At 35.7% G+C, this 21591-nt stretch overlaps 1 protein-coding gene across 5 annotated transcripts in view; it reads left to right on the plus strand.

Annotated features, from left to right (window-relative positions):
* SIPA1L2 (signal induced proliferation associated 1 like 2) overlaps positions 1-21591 on the plus strand; it is a 131583-nt gene that overhangs the window by 40135 nt on the left and 69857 nt on the right. For all 5 annotated transcript variants that reach the window (XM_064648814.1, XM_064648815.1, XM_064648818.1 and 2 more), the window contains exons 3-4: positions 13179-14885; positions 21094-21227. In XM_064648814.1, coding sequence (XP_064504884.1) covers positions 13421-14885; positions 21094-21227 — 1599 coding nt within the window. In that variant the 5' untranslated portion in view covers positions 13179-13420. The remainder of the gene's footprint in view (positions 1-13178; positions 14886-21093; positions 21228-21591) is intronic.

Here is a 21591-nt window from a genome sequence, read left to right on the forward strand (position 1 = left end):
GAGTTCAGAGTATTCAAAAAACAAGATGGGAGGGAAATTGTGATTTTATTTAAGTTTAAAGATAGTACAACAGTTTGCAAAAATTTTTTTCTCAAAATTGTTTTTAACATGGGCTTACAGACTAATGGGAGTATGGATGCATTTGTATGCAAAAGCATTTTTCTTTATGCACACACTTGAGGAATGCAACCTTGAACCAGAACTAAGATTTGCTCCCATGGAATGTGTCTAGAAGACACTGAAAGAACTGAAATATACACTTGATAGAAACAGAAGTATTTATCAAAATTCTTAGTATCTTTGGGCTTGGTCTATTATTGTTGTTTTGAGGGAGTTTTTAGAGTAAAAAATAGTATATCACCACTGATGCTTTGTAAGTCCCAGCCTATTTTGATTTTATTGCCTTTGGCATTGCAAAAGACTACTGATCATACTTCATTCAAGACAAGAAATTCACATGAGCTTACTCTATGGGTAGTTCAGTGCATCTTTAATTGCCTTGGTTGGTTGGTAGGTTTTTTAATTCTCATGTACATTTATTGGTTTTCGAAAAGCTAGCCTAAGAGATTCTGTAGAACATTATTTAAAATCACATTATGGATTGCCCTAGGTAAGGATATTTTTATTAAAGGGTCATACATAATGTTGACATGAATAGCTGAGACCTTTTGTAAGCAATTTATAATTGTTGACAAATATGCAGTCAGAGTTATAAAGGTTATCTGGGTAATAAAGAAAATAAGATTTATTTGATAATGTCCTGAATTTTGGGGTAAAAGAACCTGTTGATTTTACTGATAAGTAGTTGAGTATGTATGGGGAAGGAGAAAGAATGCCATTTATGTTGTTTATGTGTCAAATGTGTAACTTCTTTTATAATCTGAGCCTTTTAAGAGTCAGAGACACAGCAAATGTGATTGTTGCTTTCTAAATCTGGATTTTGAAATAAATCTCTGGTTTCTATAATGCAAATAAGCTGCAAAAAAAGAGGGAGATAGGCACTGACAGCAAGTAAAAACACAGTTCCAGAAATGTGCGGTCCGTATGAATGATATACAGTTTGTTGGCTGACCCAAAACTTTGTGCTAAATCAAAGCCAATAATGAAATTCAGAGGCAGATTTTTTACAATGCCTACACTGCATTACTATGCCTGTGTGCGAACACTTTGGATATGTTAATTATACCCTCCTATTTGAACGTTTTCATTTACATAAGGAGTAGAACTTGATAAATCAAATATAAAATTCAGTGTCTGATTTATTGGATGGGGTGTTATGTAATCAGAATTTTAAAAGCAAAAGTTAAAACAAAATTGGCCCTATAAAAGCAAACCATTCCAGATGAATACGAATTTATAATTAACATTCCCCATGCCTCCCAAAAGTGGACCACAGTCCATCACGACCCCAGTCATGATGATGACTCTGATGACTTTGTCTGGAAAATTCATATATCTGACAAAAAGTCTTCTTTCCCGTCTAGAAAAATGAGATCTTGCCTCTCTGACTCAAAGTTTTTGAAAGATGTGTTTCCACACTATATTTTTGAAGACCGCTATTTTTTTTTCAGTTTAAAATGTATTTATATAGCTTATTTTCTCAGCAAGACAACTCCAGAAAGTTCTCTGATGCGTGCTTTAACCTAGTAAACTAAAGGAAAACTGTAGAGCAATGATTATGCTATCTTATTTTTTGCAGTGGTCTTGGTTGTTGGGTTTTTTTTGATGTCTTTTTTTTTTTTATATATATTTGGGGGTAGCAGAAGGAAGTGTTCCATAAAGCTTTAACAAAATTATTTTCAATTACAACCCTCCTAAGTCTCATTGATAACAAGGTTTTTAGCCTAACAACAATTTGATTCTAGATAATATATCAAATGATCACTGAACAGATGGCTGTGACTTTTTATTGCTATCAAGTGGTGCCAAATTTGAGTGGACTGATGAAACATGAAGAACAATATTCTGCTAACAACTCTCCCACTCCTGCTACTGTTCTTCTGTTTGTGTCTAGAATTATGTGAAAAGGTTTTATTCATCAGAAAAGAACTCTTACTCTACAAAGCTGTAGAGTAACCAGCCTAGAGGCTGACTGTTTCAGAGAGACTCTTGTTTGCCTGAGCTTTATTGTTCAGGGCCAAGTGGTCCACACATGTGCTTAGAAATGTCAGGTGGGCACAAGTTACCAAGTTCTTAATGTATTTTGTTAATATTATGAAATCTATTTTCCAGATTATGCTGTAAAATTAAGAATAAAATAGTTTTTATGTAGTGACACTATATGAATTCAGTGTATTATGGTCACCATATATTTCAATGTATTTTCTTTCTATTTGGAATTCTTGTTCTTTTGATTTAGAGAAGAAGGATAAAAAAAGTGAAATTTCTGTTCTCAAAATATAGCTTTTAAAAAAGATCTTGATGCACAGTGATATGAAATGATACTTTATAGCTCTAAAGAGATGCAGAAGTACCTGAGGAGTTACTTGCTGACATCTGAAACTGCAGATCCCCCATCACCTTGAAGCTAAGATTCTGAAAACTGGCCAGTAATATTATCAGTTTATGCTGCCTCACAATTCATGCCAGCTGATAAAGAACCAAGGTCAAACTGAAACAATTTCCATAAAAGACAATGAAGAGAAATGGTCATGTTTCCTTTTTCTTTAAAATTTATTTTACTTTAATCAGCCACTTCATTAATATGAAAAATAATTCGGAAGTGTAATATATCCATTCTACTGCCAGATGACATGGCATAAAACTTATTTCCTGTTTCATTTTCTTGAAGACACAAGATAGAGAAACAAAGCTAGTATTTCCAATTTTTTCCATAAAATGTGCTTCTGTACCACCTTCCTAGTATGTAGTTAGAGATCTTTTCCATGCTAGAATGTCTTGAGTTTTGAATGTTCCCTCTGTTGTCATAGGCAGTGTATTTAGGTTTTTTTCATTGTTGTGAACTTTTGTGATGGGAGAAGTTATTCAGATACTTCTCCTTTTACTTTAACAATAAAGCAGACTTAAGGCTTTTTTTCCTTTAGAAATGAATTAATTTGGTCTTCTAAGACTGTATTTATCCACTTTGTGGTTCCCTCTTTGCCCAGAGGTTGCAACGTGTTAGAAAAAGCGATGTTAGCTGCAGCAGCTCACTTTCTATAGAGTGTGTAGGTGAATGTCTACAGTTACCTTTAATAATCACAGACTGTAGGGCCTCTCTGTAGAAATTCTCCAGAGCATCACCCAGATAGTGTTTTTCTGAAACAGTACTGAATTTTCCCAAAGGAAGCTGGAACAATTAACTTTATGTGAGCCTTTCTAATAGATAGACTCCAATAGAAATTGGAGTTGTGTGGTAGACAAACTTGAATATCATCATAGTGTTATTACAGGAAAACTCCCAAAGACAATGCACATATCTTTGATATTGGGTGGGAAATACAATAATAAGTATGAACAAAAGGTATGTTTAGCAAAGTCTCTCAAATCTTATTTTAATGGTTGCAGTTTTCTCTCAAATTTCTATGTACAACAGGAAATGGGATAAAATAGTGTGCGTAACGAAATATTGTAATCTTGTAGGGACGGAGTGTTAATGTCGTATCCAGATGTTCCCTGGTACTCCAAGTTTTATGCAGTTGATGGATCTTTGAGAGGTTGTCTGAAAAACATATTCTTGTACATATGGTTATAATGCAAAAATCTGATTATTTTGAGCCAGCGAGGTCTGCTGCAAGTAAATATATGGAGACCTGTTGAATGACATACCTGTTTCTCATGAACATGAGCAGAATGAATGTTCAACCTTTTATCAGTTATTATTTAGAGTCCTTACATTTCCTTACTGAAACCACTCTGGAATGCCTGTTTCCACTGGGTAATAAGTCTTATGATAATTTGTCAAAACAGAAGATTTTTGGAATGAAATAGGGAGTTTGTTTCTCAAACTCAAGCTGTTGTGTACCCGTGACTAAAATCCATGCCCCCACCTTTGACTGTCTCTTCCAATGATGGATGTATTGGGTGTGTCTTTTGCTTTAGGGAGGCTCTTTCTTTCTACTTCAAAAAATTTGATGCCCTTAAAAGCTGTATGCATTGGAGTATTTCTTATGGGAGTAGCATTAGTATTGTTCTAGTACTAAGTGGTTTGCTATTTGGAAGAATTTGGTGATCTCTGGAGATGATGTCCAATGTATGGGTTTGTAAGCTCATATCATAGAATCCGAGTAAGTGCTTAGGACAATGCAAATAGTCTGACATCACCAATGTGAACATGGCAGGCTTAATCTGTCCTCCTCCCTGAGGCAGCATTTTTACTATCAAACGCAGTTATAATAGAAGCATATGAAAGAACTTTCTTGTTCTGGCTAAAAATGGCTTTGTATATTTCAAAGACTCTCTTGAGTACTGTGTCAGCATCTGAAACCTCCTTCGTGGAATAGGCAGCCTCAGCTGTTTAATAGATGTATTGTTTTATCTTTTCACTGAGTGGATGAAAAAGCTTTATTTTGGGCCTCACCGTACTAGACTTATGAAAAGTGGAATTGCCTCATGAATTTTTGTGACATATTGACTCAGAAAAGTCAAAGCTTGCAACTTGTTCTCTCTTCCTGAACAATATCTCCTCTTGCAGTACTTGACTCCTTAGTCAACTTCAGTGCAGCTTCTGAACCTGCTTCCAGATTTCTACCTTGGAGTGTGAAATCACAATCAAAGTCTTAGCACATCTCTACTTTCCTTTCAACTTTTAATTAAAAGCCATTTCTTCAGATAGCCAGGGAGGTACCAACTCCAGTATTCCTATTATTTTTTCAGAATAATCAAAAGCAATTGTATGCACTATGTTGAAACTTATGCACATATCCCAAAAACATTTGAGATAATTTCTCTAGAAAATACAGAGCTACTGCATTCAGTTAGAAGTTTATCTAAACATGTTTTTCAATTAGAAATCTCCCTCTATTCATGAAGCTTTAAATTTTTGAAGATTGGTAAGTAAGAAAATGATGTTACTTAATTATTTCTAATTTTTGATCACACGATTCCATCTGTAGCAATTTGTTATATGTTGTAAGGACAAAAATTCTTACAGTGTGACTTTTTTCTTTAAATGAAATTGACATTTTGTAGTATTATGTGGGTCGTTCGTTGTGATTTTTTTCCCCCTGGTTTTCCCTAGACCTGCTCTTGGGCAGAGTGCTTTTCAATTACAATTTCAATAACCATTTGTGTGCTGAGATAGAATTTTAACAGAAAAGATAGTTTCTGATGTCACTAATAAGAACTACATGGCAGACTTAGCATTTTTATATTTGTATTTGTATATTAAGAACATGAAGGTAAAAAATTTGACTTGAAATGAAGCCCATGTAATATGTTCCTTTCTCAATATACAATATGAATATTTCCCTTTCTGTATAGACTTCTGTTACTTGGTTTACAGATGCTGTATTTCTCTTTCAGTGTTATCCCAATTCAAATACAATTGGTTGTCCTTTTCCTTGTCTTTGAGTGATTTGAATGTGGTGCACAGGTCCAATCTTTATCTTTCTAAGCTTTGCCTCTGACAGTGACTTCATACACTTTTTGTTTACCAACTGGATTATCATAGTATTTAGCATCCTGTACAGTGGGGTCCTTGTATGAGGATACTGTTCCAACAGGACAAAGGAATAGTCCCGGACTTGTCTATTATGCAATTTAAATGAGAACACATGCATTCAATCAGGGAGGGGCAATTCAAGAATCAGCAGACTTTTGACAATTTCTGAGCCTGTGGACAGTACTGTTTCTACTGAGGTTTCAGAGGTTGTCCAGCTTGCTTGAGAAGACCACTAAAAATTGCTTTTTTGTTGGTTTTGAGTGGAACTTGCTTCAATGCAATGTTTCTGTATTATAACTGTAAATGAATCATCTTTACCCTTTCAGAATAATTCATGCTTTGTCTAATCTGAACTTCCTTACTGAATAGGTTCTACTGGCTGAGGAAAAGTACTTGCCATGCAAACAGATTTTTGCTCCATTCTTTTTAGGATCTTGATCTACAGTGAATATATAAAGTATTATAAAAAAATTATTTGTGTTTATCTGCTGACTGATATTTCATACTGATATGTGTGAATCTTGTTTATGACATATCTGTGTCATTATGGGTTGAAGACTCTTCAGTCTCAAAGATGAAACTGGAATTAAAATTCTGCATTATCAGTATTTTACGGATAAATCTATTTATGAGGAGACTGTAATTAATATGAAGTGTTGGGGCACAGACATAAGTACATATAAATTCTTTAAGGTGGGGAAATATCTTAGAATCATCCAGTCTGACACACTGTGTAAAATATGTTCTGGATGTCTTTTTAGTCTCCATGTAGAGAACAGATTACTTAATACTCAGTAAATTGGGTTATTTTTTGTTATTCTTGCCCATTGACACCTAGATTCTTGAACAGAAAGAATGAAAGGAGAAAAAGACAGTTTAGATTCTGGTTTTTTGTTTTTTTTTTTAAATTTTCACTGATACCAGAACTTGACTGACAGGTATATAATTTCTATTTGAAATTATTGGAGGCTTTCAAAAAATGGCATCTGTTAATAATGATAATCTGTGAGGAATTTGGTGTCTTCCCCCTGTGTGTTCCCTCCCCTTGGGATAGTAAGTGGTCAGAGCTTTTATTCAACCCTTCTCTGAAAAAATTCTTTGGTCTAAGACTTCAATGTTAAATTTTTTCCTTCTTACCTCATTAATTGCATTATGTTGTAGGCGTTACTGTATTTTAAGTTTCATCATTTCAGTTAAAAATAACTGAACTGAATTGGAAGAATGCAAATGAAAGATTCGCAGTGTGTGTGTCAGTGGTAGTTTTGCTATTGATTTCACTTTACTACTTTACATGGTTTGACCTGAATAAGATATAACTTCTGTTCCAGTTTCATAGTTAAACTCTGCATAGGCTGCATAATTGTGCTGTTTATAATAGGCCTGTAAGAATAGGAGGATATCCAGTTTGTTCTGGAAATCAAATTAGCCTTAATGCATCTTGGTGTCAAAAGTTGTGCTAATGAAACAATAGAATATTGGTATAAATATTCTAAGAAAATTAAGTGCTAAAACAATCACAAATTTATCAAACTTATTTTTCAGTAACAGAAGGTTATTTCTAACAGAAAGTTTAAAATCAATGACAGTAAAGTTAGAGTCAATAATAGCTCTGTATAAAACACTGATATTCACTGAGAGATAACCTAGGTTGCTTGATGAAAACCTTAGTGTCTTTTAATTAAACAAAGCATGAATCGAGATACAATATGTAGGACCAAATATTCAGGAAAAGTAATAGAAGATAGGTTAAAGAGAAGCTGCTGGAACTTTGTGATAGATATTTTTTGGTATTCTTTGGTATAATGATATACACTTTCTTGGTGTATCTTTTGTGATTCTTTTTCATTCATATTTTAAAAAACCCAAACCAACTCGTAGTATTGAGTATTGTTTTTAGCAGTTGAAAGGTGTCATATATATTTTCTCTGGAAAAGCCAAGATGACAGGTGGGGGATCTTGACCGTAAGTTAAAGAAGTCTAGCATTTTAAAGGGGTCTGTTTAATGTTCTATCTTACACAATTATTCCTGTAGATGGTCATGAGATTTTTCTCAGCCTGTTAATGAAGGAGAACAGTTATGATTGGTGGGATCTCTCAAAAATAAAACACTTTTCATTGAACAGCACTGAAAAGATGTGGAATTCAAAGTTCTGTTGCATCTGTCTCAATATTTATGTGCATAAATATTTTCTTTGTTGGAGAAGGGAACTGTGTTTTAAGAACAGAGTATGTTATTTCTTTTTTACCCTAAATCTTACACCAGTCCAAAACTAGTGCAATTCCACTTTTTTATAAGAAATGTGATGGTCATACCACTGAGAATCTGGTGGGCTGTTGTCATTCTTAGCTATGGCTTCTTCCCCCCCACTCCCCATGATTGTAGGTAGATACATTTCTGTAACTATGCTATTTCAGCAAAGGATTCTTTTCAGTTTTTACTCTGATATTACTCTCATGAGCAGAGACTGTAAATGTAAAGAAATACAGCATAGCTAAGGAAATGTGCCACAAATATTCACTACACAGGAGCTCATCTATAATTCCATTTGTCAAATGAGGGTCTTCCCATCCTTCTTCTGCCTTTTGTCTATGTCTGCATATTATGCAAGTACATGAAATATGCATATGAGAATTAACTATTTATAATATAGTAGTTATAGCTTTAGTTGTAAATTTGATGTATAATAATTCGAAACATTTTTTCATGAGCTGTGCTCATAATTTGTTCATTGTATTATTTCCAATCCATTTTCCACAGCTGCAATCTGAATAAGTGCATCAATTATAGTTAGTGTTATTCTTTAATATTCACTGAGCCTCATGGAAAACTTTGAAAGAAATATTCTATTTAAAGACAATTATGCTTAAATATCATGGTTTTCTAAATACATTTGCATGAAAAAATCCCGCCAAAATCATGAAGAACTCATTTTTCTCTTTCATACTACTATCTGCAATAATAATTATCCCATGTGACATCATAATCAACTGTCATATGGTATCGCAGTTTAGTGTGACCAGAATTTTCTGACTTGAACACACAAGTAAGTAGCATTGCTTGAAAACCAGACATAGCTGTCACTTTGCTTCTGAAAATTGGATAGTTCTTATTTAGGAATCATTAAGAAATAATAGTTATATTAAAAATATGTAAATCTAAAAACATTTGCTAATGTAGTAAGTTTTTAGAAATTTGCATTAAAAAAAACCCTTTTTTGCATTATTTTGTAATTTTTTTGTAATTTTTCAAAAATTACTTTTTTTCTGGTGGCAACCTTAGTTTTAGGAAATAATACCTTGTGACAGATTTGTTAAGTGAGTTATCTAGTCCAGAACTTGTAAAAATACAGGCAGCTTAGAAACCATGTTCATTTCTCTTTTGCACACTTCTTTTTCATTGCACTTTCAAGTATGCACCGGAAGGCAAAATTTTCTTGCAGACTTTAGTTTCTCGTGAAGTAGCCATTGTGCAACTGCTACTCTGCTACTATACTGGCCAAATACATAATGCTACTATGTGTTTCTTTGACGAGTGGAAACTCACTGGAGTGAGCACGCAGAAAATGCTATGTAGAATCCTTTGAATGCAAATTAAATGTCTCATCTTCAGCTTTTGGCATATTATTCCAGCCTATACTCCTACTTTATCAAATTGCACTTCCCATTTTTTAAGATTAGTAGAGCTTGAGAGTCATGGTTTATGGAATTGTCATCTTGATAAATAGTAGAGATTAATGCTTTCATCCAAATTATGCATTCTTTTTAGGATGATAACATTACATAATAATAGGGGCAGATTTCCAAAGTCTTGATCAACAAAATGATCACAGAAAGACTTCTTAAATAATTCATTTCCATCTATCAAGGCTGACATGAGGCAACGTTACCAAACAACCTCCTTTTGACAGGATAGTCCAATAGTACAGTTCTTATTCATTGCTCTGCTACTGGCACAGGAACATTTGTGGGCAAGTATCCAGGTCCCCAGGAAACTTGGAATCATTCCATGTTTAAGAACTGTAACTGTAGCTAACAAACCAGCTGCTGTATTGAGCTCAGAAGGAAGGCTTTGTAGCTGTGTGGAAGGAACTTAAGTTATTTGCATAACATCCAGCAGTCTTAGTGGGAAGGATTGGCAGGAGCACAACAGCAGGGTAGGCATCCAGCTTTTCTTTTTCGACCTTATCTGTCGCTGATTCCATTCTTCAATGCTAGGATGAGATGAAAAGAGAAGGAAGTGAAGGAGAAGGAAGTGAAGAGGCTTGACCAAGAGAGCTGTACAGGTCTGAAGAGAAGGATACTCATGATCATATTGGCAGCATTTTTTGAGAAAGTAATAGTTTATTACCTTCAGCAAACAAAATTTGTTTTATAGTAAATAGTATCAACATCTGTAGGGCAATATTTGTGAGTTGGTAAATTCTTACTATGGAGAGAGAAAAATCTTAACAGCAAATACAGGGGAATATAGTGCTATCCATAAGCATAAGTCAGCTGTCAGACAGAACATGCTGTTGTACCGAGTTAACAGAATTTACCGAAATGATCAGTCATATTAAAAACAGGAGTTATTCAATTAGGCCAACTCTAGATTAAGAAAAAGAAATAACAGTATATCTTAAATATACTGCATCACTTCTTCAAGCATTAGTTTTTCCAATAAAATATTAATCTACAGTTCCAAACAGGCATTTCTTTGGTCTTCTGTCACCCCAGCTTTACACTGTAAAGAAAACAAATTCTCTCTTTAAATACTGTCTTTTGCAATGTACCTTTTTTTTAAAATACTCAGGCCATACTTCCTCTAGTATTTAAGCTGCCACCACCAAAGAAAAAGGAGTCTTACTTTCCTGTGGCCATCAGGCTCTCTCCTTGCCTTCCACAAATACAGCTGTTTGTGAGGCCAAACAGTGAATCACATTGTGGATTTGAATGCAAAATAAATGGGGTGGTAGTCTCACTCTTCCCTTCTGCCTTCCACCACCTCACCCCCAATTTAATTTCAACCTGCATTATGTTCCTGGTCCAATTCACTACTTTTGCACAAATGCTTATCACAGAAAAAGGGTTAAGAGAAGAAAAGAATGGAATTTTTGCAGGATAGCCTTTTCTTACCTTATATGTATTTTTTTATTCTGTAAGAGATTATTTTTTATTTAAAAATGCATAAACTAATGATTCCATGAATAGTTTTTCTGTAGGAAAGGACAGGAAGACTGTAAGACATATTTCACTGTAATTTCAAAGAAAATTGAATCAACCTTCAATAAGAAGTTAAATTTCTTTCCCAGTATGTGAAATTGAACTTTGTGCGTTCTCACTCTTTTATATACTTGCAGAAACAGAAAAGATGATTCTGGAATAGTTTAATTTTCCTTCAGAGTTTCTATTTAGCAAAGGTTTCTCACACTTCTATGATTGTATAAAGAACAATCTAAGAGATGATTAAAAAGCTGTCAGCTGTTCATGTTAATGTGTATCACACAGAAATTACTTGTATATCACCTTTGTAATATTTCTTGTGCTCCAAAAATGTTAAGCATATTGGCGTATCTGAGAGGAGTCCTACAAAAAAAGTCTTTGGGTTATTGGGGGAAGAACAACTGGACATGATTGAGCAATGTGCACTTGCAGCCCAGAAAGCCAGTTGTATCCTGGGTGCATCTAAACCAGCATGGCTGGCAGGTTGATGGAGGGGATTCTGCCCCTCTACTCTCTACTCTGATGAGACCCCACCTGGAGTGCTACATCCAGCTCTGAGGCCCCAGCACGGGAAGGACAAGACCTGTTGGAGCCAGTCCAGAGGAAGACCATGAAGATGATCAGAGGGGTGGAACACCTCCTGTGAGGAAAGGCTGAGAGAGCTGGGGTTGTTCAGCTTGGAGAAGAGAAGGCTCCAGGGAAACCTAATTGTGGCCTCCCTACAAGAGAGCCAAGAGGGACTTCATACAGGACATATAGTGACTAGATGAGGGATAACAATTTTAAACTGAAAGAGGGTAGGTTTAGAGCACCATCCCATGCCAGGTTGGTTGGAACTAGATGATCTTTAAGATCCCCTTCCAACCTGAACTGTTCTATGATTCTATGACCAACATTTTTCTTTTTGTGTTGTATTTGCATATTAAAAAATCCTATATGCCACTTTTCAAATAGTGTTTCTGTGAACATGTAGGTTGTTTAAACAATCTTTTGGACTCCCGTAAGGAACCCAAAACATTATTTTAATTGTCTTCATTGACCATCAGGGAATTCGTATGTAATGAAAGTAAGCTGCAATGCTGTATTGTTATTGTCACTAATTTCTACTACCAGTCACATACAAACCATATCAGCATGATACTACTGTAAGTCTAAAATGTTTATTAACCCATTACTGTAGAAGACTGCTAAAGGTTTCTGTACCAAAGACGACTTTGTGTTGACTTCTGACAAGCAGAAGAAGATAAGCTGTCACATTTTAATTTATTATTATCCCTTTGCCCATCATCCACCTTCTATTTCAGGCTAATTTGTCTTTTTCCTAATCTCTGGTAAATGCATATTAGTTTTATTTGCAGCATCTTAAAAGACCATTATGTTGGCATTTTTGTTCGAGGAACAAAATCTGTAAAAGAAGTACATAACATTCTGTCTTGATTCTTATTTTAGTCTGCTTTTATGCAACAGATTAAAGGATGGGCTCTGTCTGCAAATGAATCTTCACAGCATGAGTCATGGACATTCTTAAGACCATTAAAGCCATTGAAGAATATTTTTATATCCTAACAGTTCCGATTTTGTTATCAAAATGTGACTTGTCAATAGAGCTACTGTCTTTTCTTATTTCTGGAAGAAAACAGACACATTCTTTAGCACAATAACCAGAGGAGTATCATATAACAGAAACAACTATAACTGTTTTACACAACTAAATAATAGTTTGCACTTCAAAGAAAGGAATGTGAGTAAATCTCCCTTCGGGAAGAGAGAGGGGGAAAGAAATGAAGTACATTAACTCACTGATTTCATCATAGTGGAGGAATTACTTCTCTTTAAAATATTGTTTTCAACGGGACAAAACGCATTTCTCTGTCTAAGGTCCTATCTGCTTTATATGTTTTACTCATATTTTGTACCAGTCTTGCCCCAACACTCCTGTGTGTATTAGACATTTTCAAGAAAACTTGGATAAAAGTGTCTTAAATGTTATGTAAACAAACCCCAGTGATTAGACAAAGAATAGGTTTCTGAGTTGCTGTCAGTATTGCAGGAATGCAGAGAGAATTGTCTGTGGCTGTTCTGCTTGGCAAAACATGCTGTGTTATTCAGTGTGCGTGTACTGGTGTGTCCATGAGAGATGCAGGTTCAAACTGCTCACATCCTGTGGAATCCCATGGAAAACTGTGATTATTGCATTTGTTGGGTTTTAAGGAATCAGAGGATAGAAAAAGATACAAAACACGTCTCATTAGTTTCATCCAGTTTCATGGGCTGTTATGTATATACAAGTAACATTGGAGCTTACTGTTATTGACTGTAAACATTTTAATAAATTTTCTTTTTTCTTTTCTTTTTGTTTTTTTTTTATGAACAGATATAAGAAATTTGTCTGGATTAATACTGAACTGAATGGATCTGAACTGAAGGAAATATTTTGAGATTGCTCTCCTGACAGAAGTTGTGCAAAAATGGTACACTGAGGTTCCTGCCGGCACTTCTGGAAAGACTGGAACTATATTTTTATATTGTAGTTTATTGGCCCATAAAAGACAATGTAATAACAAATGTAACAGTAAATTTATGCAATAGTAGTGATTCCCCTCCCACTGACTGGACATGAGTGATCAAAGGTCTTTGCAAGAAGATAAGCACAAAGTAAGCAGAACTTCCTCAAAGTTCAGGGAGTCTTCAAGAAGCATGCAATCTGATGATTATTTCGCTAGAAAACTTAAAGCCTTGAATGGTAGCATGGGTCCTCCTGTGTCTTCAAATGCATCTAGCAAAGCTGAAAATAATCAAGCAAATGGTACACCAGCTGTGCCTAAAATGGGTGTTCGAGCAAGGGTATCTGAATGGCCTCCTAAAAAGGATTGCTCTAAGGAATTGAGTAAAGCTGCTTGGGAAAACAGACCTCCAGCTGGTTACGAAGGTGTTGGCTCAGTACTTCCAAATGGACAAAATGACCAAAGTGATGGACAGCAAGAAGAACTAGAATTGGAATTTACGGAGGGAAAATATTCAATTGGAGATCTTTTCGTTCATTCCCCTCAAAGGGGACTTCATCCCATAAGGCAAAGAAGCAACAGCGATGTGACAATAAGTGATATTGATGCTGAAGATGTTTTAGACCAAAATGCTGTTAACCCAAATACTGGAGCAGCTCTTCATAGGGAATATGGCAGTACTTCTTCAATTGATAGACAAGGCTTGTCTGGAGAAAATTTTTTTGCAATGCTAAGAGGATATCGAGTGGAAAATTTTGAACATAAAACCCTTGCTCCTTTTGGATTTTCTGAGTTTTTCCACTGTGATCCTACTGTTTCTCCGAGTCTACATGCTGCTGCGCAGATTTCCAGGGGAGAATTTGTCAGGATTTCTGGGTTGGATTATATGGATAGTGCCCTGCTTATTGGTCGAGACAGGGAGAAGTCTTTCAAGAGGAGACTAAAATCAGAAGGGGTAGAAACATCTCTGTTTAGAAAATTGCGAACAGTTAAAAGTGAGCATGAAACTTTCAAGTTTTCATCAGACCTGGATGATAGACTTGACAGAAATGTTCGTTCTTGGAACTGTCAGAAATGTTTTGCACATTATGATGTTCAGAGCGTTTTGTTTAACATAAATGAAGCAATGGCTACCAGAGTAAATGTAGGAAAAAGGAAAAATATAACCACTGGGGCTTCAGCTGCATCACAGACTCAGATGCCGGCAGGCCAGACAGGAAACTGTGAATCTCCTTTGGGAAGCAAAGAGGACCTCAATTCAAAAGAGAATTTAGATGCTGATGAGGGTGATGGGAAAAGCAATGATTTAGTATTGAGTTGCCCTTACTTCAGGAATGAAACTGGTGGGGAAGGAGACAGACGGATTGCACTTTCTAGGGCAAATTCAGCATCTTTTTCTTCAGGTGAAAGTTGTTCTTTTGAGTCCTCTCTAAGTTCCCATTGCACAAATGCTGGTGTCTCAGTACTGGAAGTACCAAGAGAAAACCAGTCAATTCACAGAGAGAAAGTGAAGCGTTACATCATAGAACACATTGATCTTGGAGCATATTATTACCGCAAGTTCTTCTATGGAAAAGGTAAATTTTTTTAATGCAACTGTTCTGACATAGCAATGCACTAGATTTAAGTTGTTTAGTAAAGATTATTTTTGGGGTTTTTTTCTCTATAGAGAGACTTAAGTATTCCAGAGGATCCTGAAACTCTTTACTAGAATTAAACCTGTGTTCTTGCCCTTTTATAGAGATATTGGACAACCAGTGGGTTATATGTAAAATTGGGCAATACTTATGTGAGTTCATTAAGTGATTTAAGGAAAGGTTAAAATAGCACATAAACTAACTTCTCCAAACCAAACTGTCTTGATCAGCAGGAGGAAAAAATGACAGTTGTATCTGGTAAATGCATTGGAAATACTGATACCCAGAATGAAAATCATTGTTTCCTGGAAGGTGCTTCCAAAGAAGAAGGTTTTATTATTGAGACTTCTGACTCTCTTCTAGATTCTGCTCTCTTCAAGTGTCTTTTGGGGCCTTTCATACTGTTTGCATGCATACTCCTTAAACAGAGAGCTTCTGATGCTGTTTAGTTTTTCAGCTTAAAAAAGGATGTTTTATACCTTTCTACAAGCCTTGTACCCTTTTGTTTTAGGATGTGTTCACACTGCAAAAATGCCAGGATACTCTTCTCAGCAGAGTAATTATCTTGGCTTGAATCGTTATTCAGATAAACTGTTTCCACTTTATGATGGACTTTGACAGTCTGTGTTCAGTACTGCATTTTGAATTGTGTATGAAATCTCTGGCTTTGTGGGGAGAACCCCAAAATACCTACCTCTGTCCTCTCTGAATCATGAATTACAGCTAGATCTTTTTTGCTGTTATTAAAAGAAAAGAAAAAAAAGGTCTACTGCTGTTTTTAAAAGACTGTTACAGCCCGAGTCTTCTTGAAATCATACTTCCTCTGCTTTCTAACTATATTTGAACATCAGGAAATAAGCACTGTACTGTACTCCTTCCGTCTGTAACCCTTTACAAGACACTCAAAAGAGGATCCAGTACAGTATTTTTCACAATATGATAGACACTGAGAACATAGTAACTGTAAAAACACTGTTTTTAAAAGGCAAGAAAGAAAAGAATCTGAATCTCTCATGAAAGAGGAAGAAAAAGACCCACAGCTAAGAAAGGAATGGGCAGTAATTTCAGAGGATCAAAAAGCCTTTCAAACTAGGCAGGTTGTAAAGTATAAGAAAAGTGTTGAGGGAGGGAGAGTGCAAGAGAATGAAGGGAAACTTAGAAGGGTAGCATATTTTTTGAGGGGCAGAGAGAAGAAAGGATTGGCATAGACAGAAATGAAAGGAAGATTGTCAGTGGATAGAGGTGGTGGCAGGATGAGGGGGGAACGGGGGAAGACAATGAAAGAGGACTTATTTGTGAAGTGCTTTTATCTTGGATGAGTTACAAGTGCTGAAGTGAGATAGATTTTTTGTGAAGAAAAATCTTGTTATAGAAATTAAAAAAAGGAAATGCAAAGAGTACTCAAAGCCACTTTAAATAATATAATATAAACAAACCTAATGACCTTTCTGGAAAATTGATGTGAGTGTAATTAGTTTTAATTAATTTCTGTTCTGAAATAGTATCAGAGTTTTATCCCACATAGTATAATACTGGGAAACTTGAATTGTTACTAATTATTCTCTAGGTAGAGTTCTTCAAAAGTTAATAAGATGTGATGTATTTAATATCCAGTAATAAATTGTTACCCTCTCACTTTTACAATGATATATAAGCTATGCCCTGTTGTGCATTATCTTTCTATAGAGCTATAACAGAAACTACACAAGAGAAACCTGTATCAGATGGCTCTTATGAGACAGATAGTCAGGACAAACATGCTGATGAAACTAAAACCATAATTTTGAATATCTATTATCTTAAGGGATCTCCAGATTACTTCCAACTGAACACAGTTCTCACCTAAGCAAAGTTTATTGTTTTTAGAGGAAATAAACCAGACATTTTGTGTTGGGCACCCAGATGTCTTGCTGCTGTCCTGACCATCCATATAAGAAAAAGTGACATTTATATGCATACTGGGTCTACTTGATGCTCTTCCATGACAGTGAGCTTTCCTAGCTGATTGTTCATTGAATTGTAGATTTAATAGCACAGTTGAATTTAGCAAAATAATTGTGGAAAGATGAAAAAAAAAAATAGCAATCAATAGTCACTTGTACATAATGCACCAATTTTCTTTGCCTTTAAGAAAATATATATGAAAAAGAAATAACTTTCTGAATATTTGATTTAGTTCACAGTTTTATAATTGGCACTTGTCAGCGTACAAGTTTTATTTCTGTTTTAAGATGCATGGAAGAAACACCCGGGCATGTGTAGCACTAATTATTCCATTCCCTTTCAAGAAATACAAGATTCAAAATTCAGTGTTTTCTGAAATGAGCTGTGGTTTTATACTGCATATTTATAAGCTTTGTAACTATTGTTAAAATCAAATCCGACATGACTGATGTAAAATATGTTATGTTTATTGAAGATATCTTCTCAGTTTTCAGTTAAGATTTGCAAAAGCTAGAATATATTATTTTATCTTTATGGTTTTGATTGTCATTGATTTGTCCTTTTCCCTTGTGCAATTATCCTCATAATACCTCGAGACTTGATTTTTATTACTGTGCTTTTTTTTGAGGGAGGCTTGCAACCATTTTCTAATGTTACTGTGTCTGCTGATATGGAGCTGAAAAAATGTCCTAGAAGAAATGTAAAGGCTTAGCAAACTGTTATTAATTCAGCTTTGTACAAGGAAGACTTTTGTATTAGAACAAAAATGACAAGTATTCCTTAAAATGAAAAAGGAAAAAATGACAAATATTTTAATATCTCTCTTTAAACAGCTAGAAAACAGCTCTTATTTTCTTCTTTTATCCCCAGCTGATACTTTTAAATCTACAAAAATACATTTAAATGAACTTTAATGAGTTTGTACTTTATGAAATTTAAAAAACCCGGTGCTTTGAATTAAAAATGTTTTCCCCAAATCCCATAATATCAGTTGCCGTGCTATTCTTTGGTTTACTTCAGCTTCTTTACTTCCCATTCCTGAAACTGTTTTGTCTGTTTTATTTTTAATGCACACAAACAGTGTCCTTGGTTTTGTGTCTTTCATATTGTACAAGAAATTAGCAGGTATCTACCAAGCTTGCATTTTTCGGCTCAGTAATACTCCAACCAAGGAACCTAGTAACTTTGTAATATCCTTTTCTAGATTTACATCAGAATAGAAGGCTATAGGAATCCTAACTGAGAAGTTTGCCTTTTGTCAAAGCCTGAATTATGCAACTGTGGGGAGATTTTATGTCCTTGGAAGTGTTTGACCTCTGAATTTATCTCTCTGTCTCTCCTTCTCTCTGTCTTGTCTGTAAAATCCAGTTCCATTTGATAAACTTTCCCATTAAGGTTTAAACTTTTAATTTAAAAATCCTGAGAAATCCATGACGTATTTATTCATGCAGGTAGAATGTTCCAGCTGGGGAAAGAATGTAGCTGGTGAGCATAAGCAAATAATTTAATGTCCATGCCACTTTGATTCCAGGTGTTCCTTCCAAAAAAAAGGATGCTAGTTGTAATGTGCTGCTGCTCATTTTCCTTCTAGTGGGAGATGGATTGTAGCCACCAACATACTTTATAGATAGATTTTTGAAAGGCTGCTGGAAACCTAATTTAAACTTCGTTTGAGAAATAAGACTGTCATTTATGTAGAGATGACTTCATCTTTTTGTATTCGTTCTGAGAGTATAGGTAACTCCTTAGTGAAAGACATTCTGCAAAAGACTTCTTTACGTGTTTCTATAAATACATTGTAAAAAACCCCAAAAGTATCAAACTAGCTCAACAATGCTAGCAAAATGTTTTTTAATCCAGATAATCTTTAAGGAGAAATTAGTCTATTACTTCATCACTATTTGAAATATGGGATTATAGTGTAAATTGGATTGGAAGTTGTTTCTGGAGGTCATCCAGTCTAATTCTCTGTTTAAATCTCCCTTTGAACGTGGGTTCTGAATACGTTGCTCAGAACCTATTCCCCTCTAGCTGTCCCTGCAGCTTTTTTACTATCTCTAAGGATGGACATTTCACAAACTCTTCTGGCAACCTGTTTCTGTGTTGGATTCCTATGATGAGGGGCTGCATCTCGTGATGGTTGCATCTTTTCCTTTCGTTGTGTACCTTGAAGAAGCCTCTGTTTCTCCATTCTCTATAGCCCCCATCAGTTAGTGGGATCCTGCAGTTATTTCCCCCCATTAACCTGCTCTTCTCTAGGCTGCACAAGTCTATCTCATTCAGTCTCTCCTGATCTGTTATATGCCCCAGCTCCCTGATTGTCTTGGTAGTTGTCTGCTGCTCTTGTCCCACTCTGTCCAAAACGGGACAGTGATTCTTATATGGCCTTGAGAGTGCCAAATACAGTGGTATAATGTCTTCTCCTGAGCTGCTGGTATGCTCTTGCTGGACACCCCTTTACCTCTGCTGGGGGGTTCTGCTGGCTGCTGGGCAGCCTGTTGCTCACAGTCCTTTCTGCAGAGCTGCTCCTGAGGCCATTGGTCCCCAGCCTGTGCTATTGTATGAGCTTGTTCTGTTCTGCAGACAGGTCTTTGTTGGTCTTCATAAGGTTTTTGTCAGTCTGCTTTTTCAGATTGTCAAAGTAAGGGTTTGCTTTAATATGTGAGGTTGAAAACTTCACTGGTTTTTGAGTTGTTCCACATGCAGCTCAGATGTCCCAGCTCAGCAGCAGCTGCTGCCTGGGGAAGGGGAGAATGGGAAGTGAAGCACAGACACCCTACAGCTGTAGGACTCTATCTGTATGGCTTTTCCTTTGCCTGCTTTTGCAAAACAGTGCAAGGTTTATGTATTTCAGTATCTGCCCTGTGCACATATTACTGCTTTTTTAAAAGCCTACCAGTTATTCCTCTTCATCTGTTGCACCCAACTGCAGTCCCAACCTCCAATACATGAACTGTTCTCCTTGAGCTTGATCACATAGATAAATGTGTTGAGGATGCACTCCATTCCATCATTTAGATAATGTAAAAAAACCTATTAGACAGTAACAGCTCCAGTATCAAATTTTGATAAATCTTTTAGTAATTGGCCACTAATTGTAATTCATATTACTGATCACAGTCCTTTGAGGCCAACTGTCCAGCCAGTTTCTCTCCACCTTGTAAATTTGCATGTCCAAACCATGTCCTTTAAGTTTAGCTACACAGATAGTATGGGAGACTGTGTGAAAAGCATTGCTAAAGTGCAAGTAGGTGACATTCATTGCTCCTTCCTCATCCATAAAACCAGTCTTGTCATTGTAGAAAACAACTGGATTGGTCATGCATGATTTGCATTTTTTAAATCTTTGCAGGCTGTTTCCAAGCATCTTTTTGTCCTTCATGTGCCTGGAAATGTCTTCCATGAGAATTTGTTCCTTAATCTCCCTGGGAAGTAAAGTTTATGGAGACTGGTCTATGGCTTCCCAGACCCTTTTTCTTGCCTGTTTTTAAAGGTGACTGTAACTATTCACTGTGACCTTTCAAAGGTGTTAAAGAGTAGCTTTACAGTGGCATGGGCTAGTTCCCTCAGCATGTGTCCTCTTTGGTTACACGGACTGGAGTATGTCTAGTCTCCTTAAATGGTCTCTAATGTGATCTTTCTCTTCTGTCGATAGTGTTTTAGTCTCCCAGGCTGGAATGGTTGGCTCAAGGATGAATTTAACTATTTATCAAAGACTGAAGAGTTACTAGCCTTAGTTTTCCCTTGTTGAGGCTGAGTTGCTGCTTTGAATGTTAAGTTGTAAATAAGAATAAGAATAAACTGAAGGAGATGAAGGAAGCTACACAGCACCTTATTTGTTTGAAAACTCTTAGCTTTTATTGAAGATGTTATGTAGATATAGTTTCTCCAAACTAGTCAAGCAAAATGATTAATTTCATAGTAAAAGAAAAAAAAGAAAAAATATGTCGCAGTAGCACCAATTGCAGTAATTTATGTGATGAGTGACCATTCTGCTCATCAAAATTAGCATTTTGTCATTTATGTACTTGTTGTACATTTCAGAAGTTAACAAGCCATGTATTTAGGGATCTCATAGCTCAATTAAAAATAATATTTTTTTTTTTTTATTTTGCTGCAGAAATATTTTGAGATTTGATGAACGTTTTCTAAGCAACTCATACTTTACTATTCTCTTGTCTCTTCATTCATTCTTGTGCAAAAGAGCATCAGAACTACTTCGGAATAGATGAAAACCTTGGACCTGTAGCAGTCAGCATCCGGAGGGAAAAGGTTGAAGATGCTAAGGAGAAAGAAGGATCTCAGTTCAACTATCGTATAGTTTTCAGGACAAGTGAGGTAATATTCATTCAGTAATTCTGCAAAGGAATGGAGAAGTTAACTTAGAGCTTAGTGTACTGTTTACATACTGTGGATATGTTTCTAACTTTGAAAGTAAATCTGCTGAGGGGAAAGGATGTTCTACCATTAGTAAATGTAGTTGCTCTTGAACAAAGGTTTCCTCTTCTGTACTGCATAAAATTTTTGTCTTTTTGAGCGAGCACCCAGAAGGAGGTAAGTTGGCTGAAGAGAACTGCAAGAACAAGGGAACAGCTGAAGATAGGTGTGAATCAGGCTGCTTGATATGTTTCTAATGACAGAAATAAAAGATCAAAAAATGTAGGGAAATAGGGAGGTGTTAAATATGAAAACTAGTATAATG

Source organism: Pseudopipra pipra, chromosome 3 (genome assembly GCF_036250125.1).
Source record: "Pseudopipra pipra isolate bDixPip1 chromosome 3, bDixPip1.hap1, whole genome shotgun sequence".
NCBI lineage: Eukaryota > Metazoa > Chordata > Aves > Passeriformes > Pipridae > Pseudopipra > Pseudopipra pipra.